The following is a 17414-nucleotide window of genomic DNA, read 5'->3' on the forward strand; positions in this document are numbered from 1 at the left end:
ACAACACGTTAAGTGCGTGTTTTTGTTAAATGTAGTTTTGATTATTCACAGATTATGAACTGACAATGTGTCCTTGACATTCAATTCAAAACAAATTTCCAATCTATGACCATTTATCAGGTACACAATAATGAAACAGCTTAGTATACTCACACATAGTACAAGGTCATAGGAAGATCTACACAACATTGGGCTACTCTGAGTCTCATAACTTTCTTTGTATATCAAACCTTCATCATGTACCATCAATCGGTCAACTAAGACTAAATATGGAGTCTCTTACTTTTCTCCAGAGTGTCAGCCAGCTCCTTGTGGTTCATGTTCCTCAGGACGTGCAGTGTGATCTTCAGAGCTCCCTCTCTGGCACTGCTCTCCTGCTTCTGATATTCAGGGTCCACCACTTCCTGGTCCTCCCTCTGACTCTCTAAGCCTTCTGGGAAATCTGAACTCAGAATCCTCTTCATCCTCTTCAGCTCTTTCTTCACAAACCTGATGACGGTCTCCTCAAGCACCTGAAGCAGAGAGGGAAGATATTAGACAAACCAGGAACTATCTACACAGTAGAACAATATGATACAAATGATTCAGTCTTGTTTGTACTTTATATTAACACAAAACTCACTGTGAATATGGAGGACAAGTCCTCATGGTGACTCTGGTCTGACTCAGACTTCTCCTGTTGATCTCTGAGGACAAGAGATGACATTACTTAACCACATGAACCACATGTATAAGGGCTGATAATCTACTAAGGAGTATTATCATACATAGGCATGAGTGGTAAACTTAACTGTATCCACTCATGCATACACACAGACACACTGTATAAGAGTGATACCATCACTACCAAGTAAACCATCTTCTATACCACTACAAGGCACTATTCCTTTAATACATTCATCAAAGATAGGAGCACTGTCACCCCCAGGTAAACAAGTGTGTTGTGTTTCAACCAGACACTGAAGAATGACATCAGGGTCCACCTCACACAGGGCTGCATGTTTGCTAGCAGCCTGCTTTAGACACTGCAGCACTCCTCCACCCAGGAGTTTAAGACCTTCTGGTCTCAACCAGTCTAAGAGGGCTGAGCCCCACCTGGTCTGTGCTCATACCAGGCCTGGTACCTGCAGGGCTGGACACTGACTCTCATGCTGTCTGTGTGTGTGTGTGTGTGTGTGTGTGTGTGTGTGTGTGTGTGTGTGTGTGTGTGTGTGTGTAGGTGGGTTATTGTTGTCAAATGTTCACTAGAGCTACACTGATCTTTCGTATTTGAATGTAAAGCTATTGTAACAAAATTACATGTTTACAATAAATGTCAAGTCTTTTAAGGTGGAGAAGTAACTCACAGACTTATCCTGGAGCTCGCTCTAGTCTCTACTGAATTAGAGAGAGCAGCTTTGAATCATTTGTCTGCACCGACATGGAATGACCTAATGGTAGTATGGTATGGCTTGCATAATTGCATTAGTTTCAGGGTAGTTTGTTGTGGTTGTGTTGTGGTTGTGTCTCTGTTAATATCAGGTAAAGTTCAACATTAAAGCAGCACAGTGGACTGGTAGATTGTGGTCCTGTCTCTCACTGGTCAAACCAAACAAGGAGGTCAAAGGTGTTGATGTGTCTGATGGTGGTCTAGTGGTTAAACTATAGATACATACAGAGAAGAACAACACCACATTAATGAAATAATATTAATTATACCATGGTCTGGGTGAATACTTGATTCTGATTGGCTGCAGGGGTGTCCATTATCCGGTGATATACGGACACTTACTTACGTAGTTGCAGCAAAACTGTCTGTTCACCGTTCTAAATTATTGCGCTGGCTACATAGTATATGAGCCTGTACAAAGTGAATGAAATAAGTAACCATAACAACAGGGACGCAGTCACAGCCTCCATTTACAATTATATTCTATATATGTGTATCTGTAGATACTAAAGTATCCCTCATCACATCCCTACTAAAACACAGGGTTAGAGCTGCTGACTGTAGATACTAAAGTATCCCTCATCACATCCCTATTAAAACACAGGGTTAGAGCTGCTGACTGTAGATACTAAAGTATCCCTCATCACATCCCTACTAAAACACAGGGTTAGAGCTGCTGACTGTAGATACTAAAGTATCCCTCATCACATCCCTACTAAAACACAGGGTTAGAGCTGCTGACTGTAGATACTAAAGTATCCCTCATCACATCCCTACTAAAACACAGGGTTAGAGCTGCTGACTGTATCCCTCATCACATCCCTACTAAAACACAGGGTTAGAGCTGCTGACTGTAGATATTAAAGTATCCCTCGTCACATCCCTACTAAAACACAGGGTTAGAGCTGCTGACTGTATCCCTCATCACATCCCTACTAAATAGGCAGGAATGACGTTACAACAGTCTCAGAGAAAAAGATTCACTGCTCCCAACACATGACAACTCTCACACCAGAGAGTTCATAGTTGGAGCTCTCCTTGTAGTCATGACAAGGACCGTTTAGCCAGTACTTTCTCCTGACCCCGAACATCTATTAACCTGACACAGACACAATATACTGTTATTAATAGCAAGCTTACATGATAAACGTACTAACTAGTATCCAATGACTAGTTCTATTGATTACTGATTAATGTAGGCACACAGGAAATCCCAATTTCTTCCACACCCTCGTCACATCCCTACTAAAACACAGGGTTAGAGCTGCTGACTGTAGATACTAAAGTATCCCTCATCACATCCCTACTAAAACACAGGGTTAGAGATGCTGACTGTAGATACTAAAGTATCCCTCATCACATCCCTACTAAAACACAGGGTTAGAGATACTGACTGTAGATACTAAAGTATCCCTCATCACATCCCTACTAAAACACAGGGTTAGAGATGCTGACTGTAGATACTAAAGTATCCCTCATCACATCCCTACTAAAACACAGGGTTAGAGCTGCTGACTGTAGATACTAAAGTATCCCTCATCACATCCCTACTAAAACACAGGGTTAGAGCTGCTGACTGTAGATACTAAAGTATCCCTCATCACATCCCTACTAAAACACAGGGTTAGAGAGTTGCTGACTGCCAGCCTGGCTGACATACAGACCATGTGGTAAAGGTTCACAGTGAGAGATACAGAGTAACAACAGGTCTGGAAACCTGCCTGTCTGACTCTCATTCATGTTGAACAGCAACATTTAAGCCTGGATCTGACCCTACTGATGAATGACTACAGCAACACATATTAGACAGTATGATATATCTGTGGTGTCTACTTTAGTGATTTATGTTTGTAAGACACTTTGTTGTGCTTGTTTACAGGATGAGACAGCAGAGACCAGCCTCACCTGTACCCAGCTGTGTGTCCATGAAGAGTGACAGGTCTATGGATCTACCTATCATGTTCAGTGATGGAGGAGGACCTTCTAATGAGGAAGGGTATGTACTGACCTCTGCTGGTTAAACTAAAACAGGGTTAGAGCTGCTGACTGTGGATACTAAAGTATCCCTCATCACATCCCTACTAAAACACAGGGTTAGAGATGCTGACTGTAGATACTAAAGTATCCCTCATCACATCCCTACTAAAACACAGGGTTAGAGCTGCTGACTGTAGATACTAAAGTATCCCTCATCACATCCCTACTAAAACACAGGGTTAGAGAGTTGCTGACTGCCAGCCTGGCTGACATACAGACCATGTGGTAAAGGTTCACAGTGAGAGATACAGAGTAACAACAGGTCTGGAAACCTGCCTGTCTGACTCTCATTCATGTTGAACAGCAACATTTAAGCCTGGATCTGACCCTACTGATGAATGACTACAGCAACACATATTAGACAGTATGATATATCTGTGGTGTCTACTTTAGTGATTTATGTTTGTAAGACACTTTGTTGTGCTTGTTTACAGGATGAGACAGCAGAGACCAGCCTCACCTGTACCCAGCTGTGTGTCCATGAAGAGTGACAGGTCTATGGATCTACCTATCATGTTCAGTGATGGAGGAGGACCTTCTAATGAGGAAGGGTATGTACTGACCTCTGCTGGTTAAACTAAAACAGGGTTAGAGCTGCTGACTGTGGATACTAAAGTATCCCTCATCACATCCCTACTAAAACACAGGGTTAGAGATGCTGACTGTAGATACTAAAGTATCCCTCATCACATCCCTACTAAAACACAGGGTTAGAGCTGCTGATTGTAGATACTAATGTATCCCTCATCACATCCCTACTAAAACACAGGGTTAGAGATGCTGATTGTAGATACTAATGTATCCCATTACATCCCTACTAAAACACAGGGTTAGAGCTGCTGACTGTAGATACTAATGTATCCCATTACATCCCTACTAAAACACAGGGTTAGAGCTGCTGACTGTAGATACTAAAGTATCCCTCATCACATCCCTACTAAAACACAGGGTTAGAGATGCTGACTGTAGATACTAAAGTATCCCTCATCACATCCCTACTAAAACACAGGGTTAGAGCTGCTGACTGCAGATACTAGTATATATACTAGTATCTACAGTCAGCAGCTCTAACCCTGTGTTTTAGTAGGGATGTGATGTGATGAGGGATACTTTAGTATTTACAGTCAGCATCTCTAACCCTGTGTTTTAGTAGGGATGTGATGAGGGATACTTTAGTATCTACAGTCAGCATATCTAACCCTGTTTTAGTAGGGATGTGATGAGGGATACTTTAGTATCTACAGTCAGCAGCTCTAACCCTGTGTTTTAATAGGGATGTGATGAGGGATACTTTAGTATCTACAGTCAGCATCTCTAACCCTGTGTTTTAGTAGGGATGTGATGAGGGATACTTTAGTATCTACAGTCAGCAGCTCTAACCCTGTGTTTTAGTAGGGATGTGATGAGGGATACTTTAGTATCTACAGTCAGCATCTCTAACCCTGTGTTTTAGTAGGGATGTGATGAGGGATACTTTAGTATCTACAGTCAGAAGCTCTAACCCTGTGTTTTAGTAGGGATGTGATGAGGGATACTTTAGTATCTACAGTCAGCAGCTCTAACCCTGTGTTTTAGTAGGGATGTGATGAGGGATACTTTAGTATCTACAGTCAGCAGCTCTAACCCTGTGTTTTAGTAGGGATGTGATGAGGGATACTTTAGTATCTACAGTCAGCAGCTCTAACCCTGTGTTTTAGTAGGGATGTGATGAGGGATACTTTAGTATCTACAGTCAGCATCTCTAACCCTGTGTTTTAGTAGGGATGTGATGAGGGATACTTTAGTATCTACAGTCAGCAGCTCTAACCCTGAGTTTTAGTAGGGATGTGATGAGGGATACTTTAGTATCTACAGTCAGCATCTCTAACCCTGTGTTTTAGTATGGATGTGATGAGGGATACTTTAGTATCTACAGTCAGCATCTCTAACCCTGTGTTTTAGTAGGGATGTGATGAGGGATACTTTAGTATCTACAGTCAGCAGCTCTAACCCTGTGTTTTAGTAGGGATGTGATGAGGGATACTTTAGTATCTACAGTCAGCAGCTCTAACCCTGTGTTTTTGTAGAGATTTTACATGATAAAGCAAAGGTCTACATTGGACTTTTAGAATAGTACTTTATACTTTGCTTCACTTAAAGAAATCTGTCTATGACCAGTGAGCAGCATGTCCCCTTTCATGGATTCTTTCCAAACATGTTAACAGCTCAGTATTACCAACAAACAGGTGTTGGCAATTAATGGGTCTGGCCTGACCAACTGTATACACTCAACGATTAGACAGTAAAGACGATAAACAGTAGGGATTGAGGCTGGCAGGTTGTGCTCTGACATGAATAAGTAATGTTGCATTGATTCATGTAGGCCCAAATACATTTAAACACTATCACTATAATCACATATAAACTATAAGTTATAATATATTATAATATAGGAATATTGAGTCCCAGTGCAGACGGCTTCTTCACATCATGTCACCTTCATCATATAACATTGAACACCAGCAGAGGTCAGTACATACCCTTCCTCATTAGAAGGTCCTCCTCCACCACTGAACATGATAGGTAGACCCATAGACTTGTCACTCTTCATGGACACACAGCTGGGTGCAGGTGAGGCTGGTCTCTGCTGTCTCATCCTGTCAACAAGCACAACAAAGTGTCTTACAAACATAAATCACTAAAGTAGACACCACAGATATATCATACTGTCCAACATGTGTTGCTGTAGTCATTCATCAGTAGGGTCAGATCCAGGCTTTAATGTTGCTGTTCAACTTGAATGAGAGTCAGAAAGGCAGGTTTCCAGACCTGTTGTTACTCTGTATCTCTCACTGTGAACCTTTACCACATGGTCTGTATGTCAGCCAGGCTGGCAGTCAGTATCTCTAACCCTGTGTTTTAGTAGGGATGTGATGAGGGATACTTTAGTATCTACAGTCAGTAGCTCTAACCCTGTGTTTTAGTAGGGATGTGATGAGGGATACTTTAGTATCTACAGTCAGCAGCTCTAACCCTGTGTTTTAGTAGGGATGTGATGAGGGATACTTTAGTATCTACAGTCAGCAGCTCTAACCCTGTGTTTTAGTAGGGATGTGATGAGGGATACTTTAGTATCTACAGTCAGCAGATCTAACCCTGTGTTTTAGTAGGGATGTGATGAGGGATACTTTAGTATCTACAGTCAGCAGCTCTAACCCTGTGTTTTAGTAGGGATGTGATGAGGGATACTTTAGTATCTACAGTCAGCAGCTCTAACCCTGTGTTTTAGTAGGGATGTGATGAGGGATACTTTAGTATCTACAGTCAGCAGCTCTAACCCTGTTTTAGGTTAACCAGCAGAGGTCAGTACATACCCTTCCTCATTAGAAGGCCCTCCTCCATCACTGAACTTGATAGGTTGATTCATAGACCAGTCACTCTTCATGGACACACAGCTGGGTGCAGGTGAGGCTGGTCTCTGCTGTCTCATCCTGTCAACAAACACAACAAAGTGTCTTACAAACATAAATCACTAAAGTAGACACCACAGATATATCATACTGTCCAACATGTGTTGCTGTAGTCATTCATCAGTAGGGTCAGATCCAGGCTTTAATGTTGCTGTTCAACTTGAATGAGAGTCAGAAAGGCAGGTTTCCAGACCTGTTGTTACTCTGTATCTCTCACTGTGAACCTTTACCACATGGTCTGTATGTCAGCCAGGCTGGCAGTCAGTATCTCTAACCCTGTGTTTTAGTAGGGATGTGATGAGGGATACTTTAGTATCTACAGTCAGCAGCTCTAACCCTGTGTTTTAGTAGGGATGTGATGAGGGATACTTTAGTATCTACAGTCAGCATCTCTAACCATGTGTTTTAGTAGGGATGTGATGAGGGATACTTTAGTATCTACAGTCAGCAGCTCTAACCCTGTGTTTTAGTAGGGATGTGATGAGGGATACTTTAGTATCTACAGTCAGCAGCTCTAACCCTGTGTTTTAGTAGGGATGTGATGAGGGATACTTTAGTATCTACAGTCAGCAGCTCTAACCCTGTGTTTTAGTAGGGATGTGATGAGGGATACTTTAGTATCTACAGTCAGCAGCTCTAACCCTGTGTTTTAGTAGGGATGTGATGAGAGATACTTTAGTATCTACAGTCAGAAGCTCTAACCCTGTGTTTTAGTAGGGATGTGATGAGAGATACTTTAGTATCTACAGTCAGCATCTCTAACCCTGTGTTTTAGTAGGGATGTGATGAGGGATACTTTAGTATCTACAGTCAGCAGCTCTAACCCTGTGTTTTAGTAGGGATGTGATGAGGGATACTTTAGTATCTACAGTCAGCAGCTCTAACCCTGTGTTTTTGTAGAGATTTTACATGATAAAGCAAAGGTCTACATTGGACTTTTAGAATAGTACTTTATACTTTGCTTCACTTAAAGAAATCTGTCTATGACCAGTGAGCAGCATGTCCCCTTTCATGGATTCTTTCCAAACATGTTAACAGCTCAGTATTACCAACAAACAGGTGTTGGCAATTAATGGGTCTGGCCTGACCAACTGTATACACTCAACGATTAGACAGTAAAGACGATAAACAGTAGGGATTGAGGCTGGCAGGTTGTGCTCTGACATGAATAAGTAATGTTGCATTGATTCATGTAGGCCCAAATACATTTAAACACTATCACTATAATCACATATAAACTATAAGTTATAATATATTATAATATAGGAATATTGAGTCCCAGTGCAGACGGCTTCTTCACATCATGTCACCTTCATCATATAACATTGAACACCAGCAGAGGTCAGTACATACCCTTCCTCATTAGAAGGTCCTCCTCCACCACTGAACATGATAGGTAGACCCATAGACTTGTCACTCTTCATGGACACACAGCTGGGTACAGGTGAGGCTGGTCTCTGCTGTCTCATCCTGTCAACAAGCACAACAAAGTGTCTTACAAACATAAATCACTAAAGTAGACACCACAGATATATCATACTGTCCAACATGTGTTGCTGTAGTCATTCATCAGTAGGGTCAGATCCAGGCTTTAATGTTGCTGTTCAACTTGAATGAGAGTCAGAAAGGCAGGTTTCCAGACCTGTTGTTACTCTGTATCTCTCACTGTGAACCTTTACCACATGGTCTGTATGTCAGCCAGGCTGGCAGTCAGTATCTCTAACCCTGTGTTTTAGTAGGGATGTGATGAGGGATACTTTAGTATCTACAGTCAGTAGCTCTAACCCTGTGTTTTAGTAGGGATGTGATGAGGGATACTTTAGTATCTACAGTCAGCATCTCTAACCCTGTGTTTTAGTAGGGATGTGATGAGGGATACTTTAGTATCTACAGTCAGCAGCTCTAACCCTGTGTTTTAGTAGGGATGTGATGAGGGATACTTTAGTATCTACAGTCAGCAGCTCTAACCCTGTGTTTTAGTAGGGATGTGATGAGGGATACTTTAGTATCTACAGTCAGCAGATCTAACCCTGTGTTTTAGTAGGGATGTGATGAGGGATACTTTAGTATCTACAGTCAGCAGCTCTAACCCTGTGTTTTAGTAGGGATGTGATGAGGGATACTTTAGTATCTACAGTCAGCAGCTCTAACCCTGTGTTTTAGTAGGGATGTGATGAGGGATACTTTAGTATCTACAGTCAGCAGCTCTAACCCTGTTTTAGGTTAACCAGCAGAGGTCAGTACATACCCTTCCTCATTAGAAGGCCCTCCTCCATCACTGAACTTGATAGGTTGATTCATAGACCAGTCACTCTTCATGGACACACAGCTGGGTGCAGGTGAGGCTGGTCTCTGCTGTCTCATCCTGTCAACAAACACAACAAAGTGTCTTACAAACATAAATCACTAAAGTAGACACCACAGATATATCATACTGTCCAACATGTGTTGCTGTAGTCATTCATCAGTAGGGTCAGATCCAGGCTTTAATGTTGCTGTTCAACTTGAATGAGAGTCAGAAAGGCAGGTTTCCAGACCTGTTGTTACTCTGTATCTCTCACTGTGAACCTTTACCACATGGTCTGTATGTCAGCCAGGCTGGCAGTCAGTATCTCTAACCCTGTGTTTTAGTAGGGATGTGATGAGGGATACTTTAGTATCTACAGTCAGTAGCTCTAACCCTGTGTTTTAGTAGGGATGTGATGAGGGATACTTTAGTATCTACAGTCAGCAGCTCTAACCCTGTGTTTTAGTAGGGATGTGATGAGGGATACTTTAGTATCTACAGTCAGCAGCTCTAACCCTGTGTTTTAGTAGGGATGTGATGAGGGATACTTTAGTATCTACAGTCAGCAGATCTAACCCTGTGTTTTAGTAGGGATGTGATGAGGGATACTTTAGTATCTACAGTCAGCAGCTCTAACCCTGTGTTTTAGTAGGGATGTGATGAGAGATACTTTAGTATCTACAGTCAGAAGCTCTAACCCTGTGTTTTAGTAGGGATGTGATGAGAGATACTTTAGTATCTACAGTCAGCATCTCTAACCCTGTGTTTTAGTAGGGATGTGATGAGGGATACTTTAGTATCTACAGTCAGCAGCTCTAACCCTGTGTTTTAGTAGGGATGTGATGAGGGATACTTTAGTATCTACAGTCAGCAGCTCTAACCCTGTGTGTTAGTAGGGATGTGATGAGGGATACTTTAGTATCTACAGTCAGCAGCTCTAACCCTGTGTTTTAGTAGGGATGTGATGAGGGATACTTTAGTATCTACAGTCAGCATCTCTAACCCTGTGTTTTAGTAGGGATGTGATGAGGGATACTTTAGAATCTACAGTCAGCATCTCTAACCCTGTGTTTTAGTAGGGATGTGATGAGGGGTACTTGAGTATCTACAGTCAGCAGCTCTAACCCTGTTTTAGGGTTAGAGCTGCTGTTCAGTGATGGAGAAGGTCCTCCTCCATCACTGAACTTGATAGGTTGATTCATAGACCAGTCACTCTTCATGGACACACAGCTGGGTGCAGGTGAGGCTGGTCTCTGCTGGATTGGGCTTCAACACAACAGAGACAGACCTTCAGTCTCTCATTTATTCTGACTAATGATGATGTCATAAAATCACTGCTGAGCTCTGAGATGGAGAACAGTCATGAACAGGTATGGATTCTCATCTTACCTCTTAGCTTTGGTGTCCATGTCATGTTCCCCAGAGAGACTCGTTTTAGCGACAGCCCTCTGAAACACAGTAATGATTCATACATTAATAATAATGATAATAGAGAGACAGGGGCTAGTTGTCACAGGATCAAGTTGGAATACTGCTGCCAGACTGAGGATTGGTGTCAAAAGTTCAGAAAATTATTTATCTTTATCATCAGAGGCTATCTACATTAGATGATGCAGTCTAGTCATGAAATCAAAACACTCAAACACAATTTCCAATATTATAGAATTTACCAACAATGCATTTTAAAAGCAAACACAAGTGCATATTAAGTGACATGGATTAAACCTCAGTCAGTCACATGTTGACACTGTGCCAGGTGTTAGCCACTGTCCTTGTACACATGCTCCCTGTGTTGTGTCACATGTTGACACTGTGTCAGGTGTTAGCCACTGTCCTTGTACACATGCTCCCTGTGTTGTGTCACATGTTGACACTGTGTCAGGTGTTACCCACTGTCCTTGTACACATGCTCCCTGTGTTGTGTCACATGTTGACACTGTGCCAGGTGTTAGCCACTGTCCTTGTACACATGCTCCCTGTGTTGTGTCACATGTTGACACTGTGTCAGGTGTGACCCACTGTCCTTGTACACATGCTCCCTGTGTTGTTTCAGGGAGGATCTGTACAGCAGGTTTCAGGACAGTGTCTCATCCTTTAAAACAGTTCAATGTCCACTTCTGTAACACATCATTTATAAACTAATGATGCTTCTAAATCTCTGTGAATGAGTGTTTCTGGTATTTCACTGTCCCCCCATGTTGTTCTACATTCAGTACGACCCTGTTCCCCACACTGAAACCCACCTGTGGTGTCTTGTGTTGTCGTCTTGTCTCAGGGACTCTGGTGGTCTCTGGTCTGGGGGGGTCAGCATGGTCCAGTGGGAACCTGCTGGGAAGTACCCTGACACACTTGGCAGGGACGTAGAAGGGCTCTGAACTCTCATCCTTGCAGACGAGCCACCAGTCATGGCTGGTCTTCTCCAGGAGGAGGTAATGTTCATCAGGTTTGATGGAGACGATGCTGCCAGTTCTGTCTGTGTACTGATACGCAAACTCCACCAGAACCCCACCTTTGCTGCGCCTCTCAAAGCTCATTGCTACAACGACCACCCTGTGGCCACGCCCACTCCAAGGGAGGGGGGCTGACCTACAGGAGCAGGCTGGGAAGGGTGAGGGGCGTGGTCAGACTCAAGAGCAGTCTTCCTAGGGAGGGAACATAAAACATTGCTTAACTGTACATATTAAGACACACTAACACACAGGCATGTAGACACTATCACAGGCACCGTGAAAGAAAGGCAAAAGAAGGGCAAAGTGTTGCTGCAGCTTTTGTCTAATGCCCCCACCCCTAGTAGCTTCTCAGCTTGAAGGACAGGCCCTGATGGATCTTGGTGGTACTGGGACTGTTCTGGTCATTCCATTCCATTAACTTCATTTTAATATCCAGAACACAGTGGAACAGGTTTACACTAGAGAGTGTATTGAATGAAAGTTTATGTCATCATAGGTTGTCATGGGCTAGCCATCTCTTTGACCCACAATCAAAAGCTGTTAGCACAAGCTCCCCAGTCTATAAAGGACTAAAGTACTCTAAATAGGATATATAAACATTTGATATGTTCATTTAAACCCTTGATTACATATGTGCAGTGTTGTTGTCAAAGGGCAAAGCCTGTCTCCTTCCTGGACACTGATAACTGATAACACAGCACATCCTCTTCCTGTGAATCAGCACAGGTGGGAGGTCCTTAAGCACTGACTGTTTAGACAGTGCTGCTAACACACGTTAGCCTATGATCACAGTTACAGACACACTAGACACCTCTCAGCGCTCCACGGCCCGCCGTCATTATGCTGCTTGCTAAAGCTTGCTCATGCCTGCATAGCCATAAGTTAGTTCTTTGTAAGATGTGACTTGTAAATGTCTGAGACACTAGTGTAGGTCCGAGGGCACAATGTTACCGGTTCTATGAACCATCTAAAGACTAAACAAACGTTATCTAGCACCATGAATGCGGCGTCTTCTGTCTGTGCTTGCCAAGGCTGTGTTAATGTCACCCCCTGATGTTAACGTTTGTTTAGTCCTTGTGAGGGTAAAACCTCCCATATTGTGATACATTTACATTTAGTCATTTAGCAGACGCTCTTATCCAGAGCGACTTACAGTAAGTACAGGGACATACCCCCGAGGCAAGTAGGGTGAAGTGCCTTGCCCAAGGACACAACGTCAGTTGGCATGACCGGGAATCGAACTGGCGACCTTCGGATTACTAGCCCGACTCCCTCACCGCTCAGCCACCTGACTCCCTGTGATACTATTTAACTGGCCTTCATTCCTGTATTCATGGTCCAGTCCTATGAGATGCTCAGCTTGAGTGTATCAGACAACTGCATCTAACAGATCTGGATTGGCAATTGACTTTATTGACTTTCACAGCATTTGGGTAAGATAAGAGACTTCTTCAGTACTCATAGCTCCACTTTCCCCCCGTGCGTAGGCCTACGCCATGTTTTAAGATGTGATACGGCAACACAGAGTGACCAAAAGGCAAAGAGAAAGTGCATCCATAACAAATGACAGTTTTACTTGGTCTTCAATGGGAGTAAATTGTATAGGTTATCTAAAATTATGCCAATTACCTCCTTTTAGCCGATTTAGCCAGAAAGAAAATGTGTGAATTTGGCCCACAAAAAAAGATAATGTTAAGATAGGGCACAATGAGTTAATTATTTTTGGGAAATCTTTAAATTTTTTACTCCATCAATGTTTAAATAACTGCTAGTTATTGCTGGTAAATTCAGTAAATATCTTTCACCGTTTTTTGTTGTTTCCTTAGCCATTTCTCAAAAATCATTCATTGTTCACAATGGGTTAATTGAAATGTTTATTGAGAAACCTGACAAAATGTGGGCATTTCAACAACCATGTCAGGTCAAATATGGGAGCGCTCGTTCACATGCTAAGTGGTGTCTATGAAGACAAACGTGTGATATGAGGATGATGTGATTATCACTAGTTACTGTAAGTGGTGTCTATGAAGACTAACGTGTGATATGAGGATGATGTTATTATCACTAGTTACTGTAAGTGGTGTCTATGAAGACTAACGTGTGATATGAGGATGATGTTATTATCACTAGTTACTGTAAGTGGTGTCTATGAAGACTAACGTGTGATATGAGGATGATGTGATTATCACTAGTTACTGTAAGTGGTGTCTATGAAGACTAACGTGTGATATGTGTCACGTACGCAGTGTTCATTAATCTGAGAACAACTTTGTGTACAGAGTTTTCCAGTTTTCTGCGTTGACATACTGTTACGGATGAATTTACACAGAGTTTAATACACTTGATCTCTGTCCTGCCTTACAATCTCCTGCAACTCAGTCTCCTTCCCCCTTTAGAGAGAGAGAAGGGAGGGTTGCAGCTCAGTGGTTAGAGCACCTGACTGCAGCTCAAGAGGTAGCAGGTTCAAATCTCCCCCTGTACTGGATGTTGATTTGGATAAATATCAGTAAGAACCGTGTGAGAAAGTAGGTTATATACTTCAACTTGTTACACATTAACATAAACCCCTTGAAACCGACCCCTGCACAAAGAGACACTTTTACATATAACACACTATTAACCCCTACCAGAACTCTCATGCAGCAACACTGGAGTGAGAGACACAGAGACAGGGAGGGGCAGGTGTGTGTGTGTGTGGTGTGTGTTCATTATGCAGAGAGATGGAGAGAGTAATGGACAGAGAGACAGAGGGAGAGAGAGAGAGGCAGGTGTGTGTAGTGTGTATTATGCAGAGAGATGGAGAGAGTAAAGGACAGAGAGACAGAGGGAGAGAGAGAGGCAGGTGTGTGTAGTGTGTGTATTATGCAGAGAGATGGAGAGACAGACAGAGGGAGAGCTGGTGTGAGACAAATGAGTAGATGAAATAAGAGTCAGAAAGTCAGGAAGGGAGGGACTGTCAGAGCTGCTGGTTGAGGTGTTCATACTGAGGACACATCACCAAGTCTGACTCTACAATATCAGCATTGGATTATATTCTATTATTTAACACATTATCACTTTCAACAACCTTAACTCAAGAGACATAATGAACAGTGTAATCTTATCCAAAGCATCTTTACTACCTTCTCTGAAACTGCTCTCTCTGTCATCACATGTTCTGTAAGAACACCCAGTCCAGTAGACATCTGTACTGTAGACAATGATTAACAGGAATCACCAAGGATCTGTACTGTACATTTGTACTCAAAATCACCTTCAGTACCATGAAAAACTAACTACTGACAAACAAATATTACCATTAAACCATTAAAATCCTTCACTCTCTACTAGATACAGTTATTCATGTGAGTGTCCAACCACATGTTCCAACGGTTCAGCTGTGTCTCTTGACCACACCCTGGTCCTCCATTCAGGGGGATTGTAGGTCTGAGCGTTCAACTAGAATCATCCTCACTTCCTACCTGACCTGAACATGATCCCTGGAGGGACTTACCTCTGCTTTCTCCTGGTCTGAATTCACAAACACAACGTCAAGTCAAGCAGGCATCGTCCTTCATGCTGAAGAAGAAATCTGTTGATGCTGTTTGTGCTGCTTCCAGGAGTGTCTCTGGAACATTATAGTTACAGATTCAGTACAAGAACACAGGTCAAAGTCTGGTCATATAGACGCTATCATTCATTATAGTAGCACGTACACTGAACAGTACAATAAAACAGGTCAGAGTCCAGTGATATAGACCCCATCATGAGAGCTGTTAACCCTTCAGGTAGGAGGGCCCTGGGTGTACTGTCACATCAGCACATCAGACACAAGTGAAGTTACAGACCTACGACTAACTGAAGAAAGACAATATCCCTGAGACAAGATCTTTATTGATGCAGAGTTGTTGGTCTGGATATCTACAGGACTTCAGGTCCCAGAATCCACCTCTCCACTGCCCTTGTTACCTGAGATCACAGTGACTTCACAATGCCCTGGTGGCAACACACTAGAATGTTGAGTCATTAACAGCATGAACATCATAAAGCAGATTATTACACTACGACCAGAAGTTCTGCTCTCCTGTATAAACCCTGCCCTATCTCCCCTGTCCCCTATAGACCTGCTGTACCTGGACTGACCCTCACCTGTCTCTGACCACCACGCTCCTATAGACCTGCTGTACCTGGACTGACCCTCACCTGTTCCTGACCACCACGCTCATATAGACCTGCTGTACCTGGACTGACCCTCACCTGTTCCTGACCACCACGCTCCTATAGACCTGCTGGACCTGCACTGACCCTCACCTTAGCCGTTGTCAGAGCGAGGAGTGGGCTTGTTAAACAGTGATTGTAAAAAGGTCTAGATTATTATGCAGAGATGGAGAGAGTAATGGACAGAGAGACAGAGGGAGAGAGAGAGGCAGGTGTGTGTAGTGTGTATTATGCAGAGAGATGGAGAGACAGAGGGAAACATCAGACAAGTCTAACTCTGCAATATCGACATTGGATTACATTCTATTATTTAACACATTATCACTTTCAACAACCTTAACTCAAGAGACATAATGAACAGTGTAATCTTATCTAAAGCATCTTTACTGCCTTCTCTGAAACTGCTCTCTGTCATCACATGTTCTGTAACAACACCCAGTCCAGTAGACATATGTACTGTAGACAATGATTAACAGGAATCACCAAGGATCTGTACTGTACATTTGTACTCAAAATCACCTTCAGTACCATGAAACACCAACTACTGACAAACAAATATTACCATTAAACCCATTAAAATCCTTCACTTTACTAGATACAGTTATTCATGTGAGTGTCCAACCACATGTTCCAACGGTTCAGCTGTGTCTCTTGACCACCCTGGTCCTCCATTCAGGAGGATTGTAGGTCTGAGCGTTCAACTAGAATCATCCTCACTTCCTACCTGACCTGAACATGATCCCTGGAGGGACTTACCTCTGCTTTCTCCTGGTCTGAATTCACAAACACAACGTCAAGTCAAGGAGGCATTGTCCTTCGTGCTGAAGAAGAAATCTGTTGATGCTGTTTGTGCTGCTTCCAGGAGTGTCTCTGGAACATTATAGTTACAGGTTCAGTACAAGAACACAGGTCAAAGTCTGGTCATATAGACGCTATCATTCATTATAGTAGCAGGTACACTGAACAGTACAATAAAACAGGTCAGAGTCCAGTGATATAGACCCCATCATGAGAGCTGTTAACCCTTCAGGTAGGAGGGCCCTGGGTGTACTGTCACATCAGAACATCAGACACAAGTGAAGTTACAGACCTACGACTAACTGGAGAAAGACAATATCCCTGAGAAAATATATTTTATAAATGCAGAGTTGTTGGTCTGGATATCTACAGGACTTCAGGTCCCAGAATCCACCTCTCCACTGCCCTTGTTACCTGAGATCACAGTGACTTCACAATGCCCTGGTGGCAACACACTAGAATGTTGAGTCATTAGCAGCATGAACATCATAAAGCAGATTATTACACTACGACCAGAAGTTCTGCTCTCCTGTATAAACCCTGCCCTATCTCCCCTGTCCCCTATAGACCTACTGTACCTGGACTGAACCTCACCCGTCTGACCACCACGCTCCTATAGACTTGCTGTACCTGGACTGACCCTCACCTGTCACTGACCACCACGCTCCTATAGACCTGCTGTACCTGGACTGACCCTCACCAGTTCCTGACCACCACGCTCCTATAGACCTGCTGGACCTGCACTGACCCTCACCTGTTCCTGACCA

At 42.9% G+C, this 17414-nt stretch overlaps 2 protein-coding genes across 5 annotated transcripts in view; both read right to left on the reverse strand.

Annotated features, from left to right (window-relative positions):
- The window catches only part of LOC136933145 (protein NLRC3-like), a 28297-nt gene extending 19063 nt beyond the window's left edge, over positions 1 to 9234 (reverse strand). For 2 of the 4 annotated variants that reach the window (XM_067228529.1, XM_067228536.1), the window contains exons 1-4: positions 9164 to 9234; positions 6820 to 6936; positions 623 to 686; positions 284 to 512 (exon numbers count right to left, since the gene is read on the reverse strand). In XM_067228529.1, the coding sequence (XP_067084630.1) occupies positions 284 to 512; positions 623 to 686; positions 6820 to 6936; positions 9164 to 9234 (481 nt within the window). Of the gene's footprint in view, positions 1 to 283; positions 513 to 622; positions 687 to 5985; positions 6037 to 6819; positions 6937 to 8268; positions 8342 to 9163 lie in introns of those variants that run through there. The other 2 variants (XM_067228534.1, XM_067228535.1) reach the window with 2 other exon arrangements.
- Positions 9235 to 10239: 1005 nt separating this feature from the next.
- LOC136959565 (rho GTPase-activating protein 9-like) lies at positions 10240 to 11840 on the reverse strand. Its single transcript, XM_067253944.1, has 3 exons — positions 11446 to 11840; positions 10592 to 10650; positions 10240 to 10468 (listed from the first exon to the last, which is right to left on the reverse strand). Exons 1-3 carry the CDS (start codon positions 11734 to 11736, stop codon positions 10240 to 10242), a joined length of 579 nt encoding a protein of 192 aa, XP_067110045.1. The 5' UTR covers positions 11737 to 11840.
- Between the last annotated feature and the right edge of the window lie 5574 nt (positions 11841 to 17414).

The sequence above is a fragment of the Osmerus mordax genome, chromosome 2, assembly GCF_038355195.1.
Source record: "Osmerus mordax isolate fOsmMor3 chromosome 2, fOsmMor3.pri, whole genome shotgun sequence".
In the NCBI taxonomy this organism is placed as follows: domain Eukaryota; kingdom Metazoa; phylum Chordata; class Actinopteri; order Osmeriformes; family Osmeridae; genus Osmerus; species Osmerus mordax.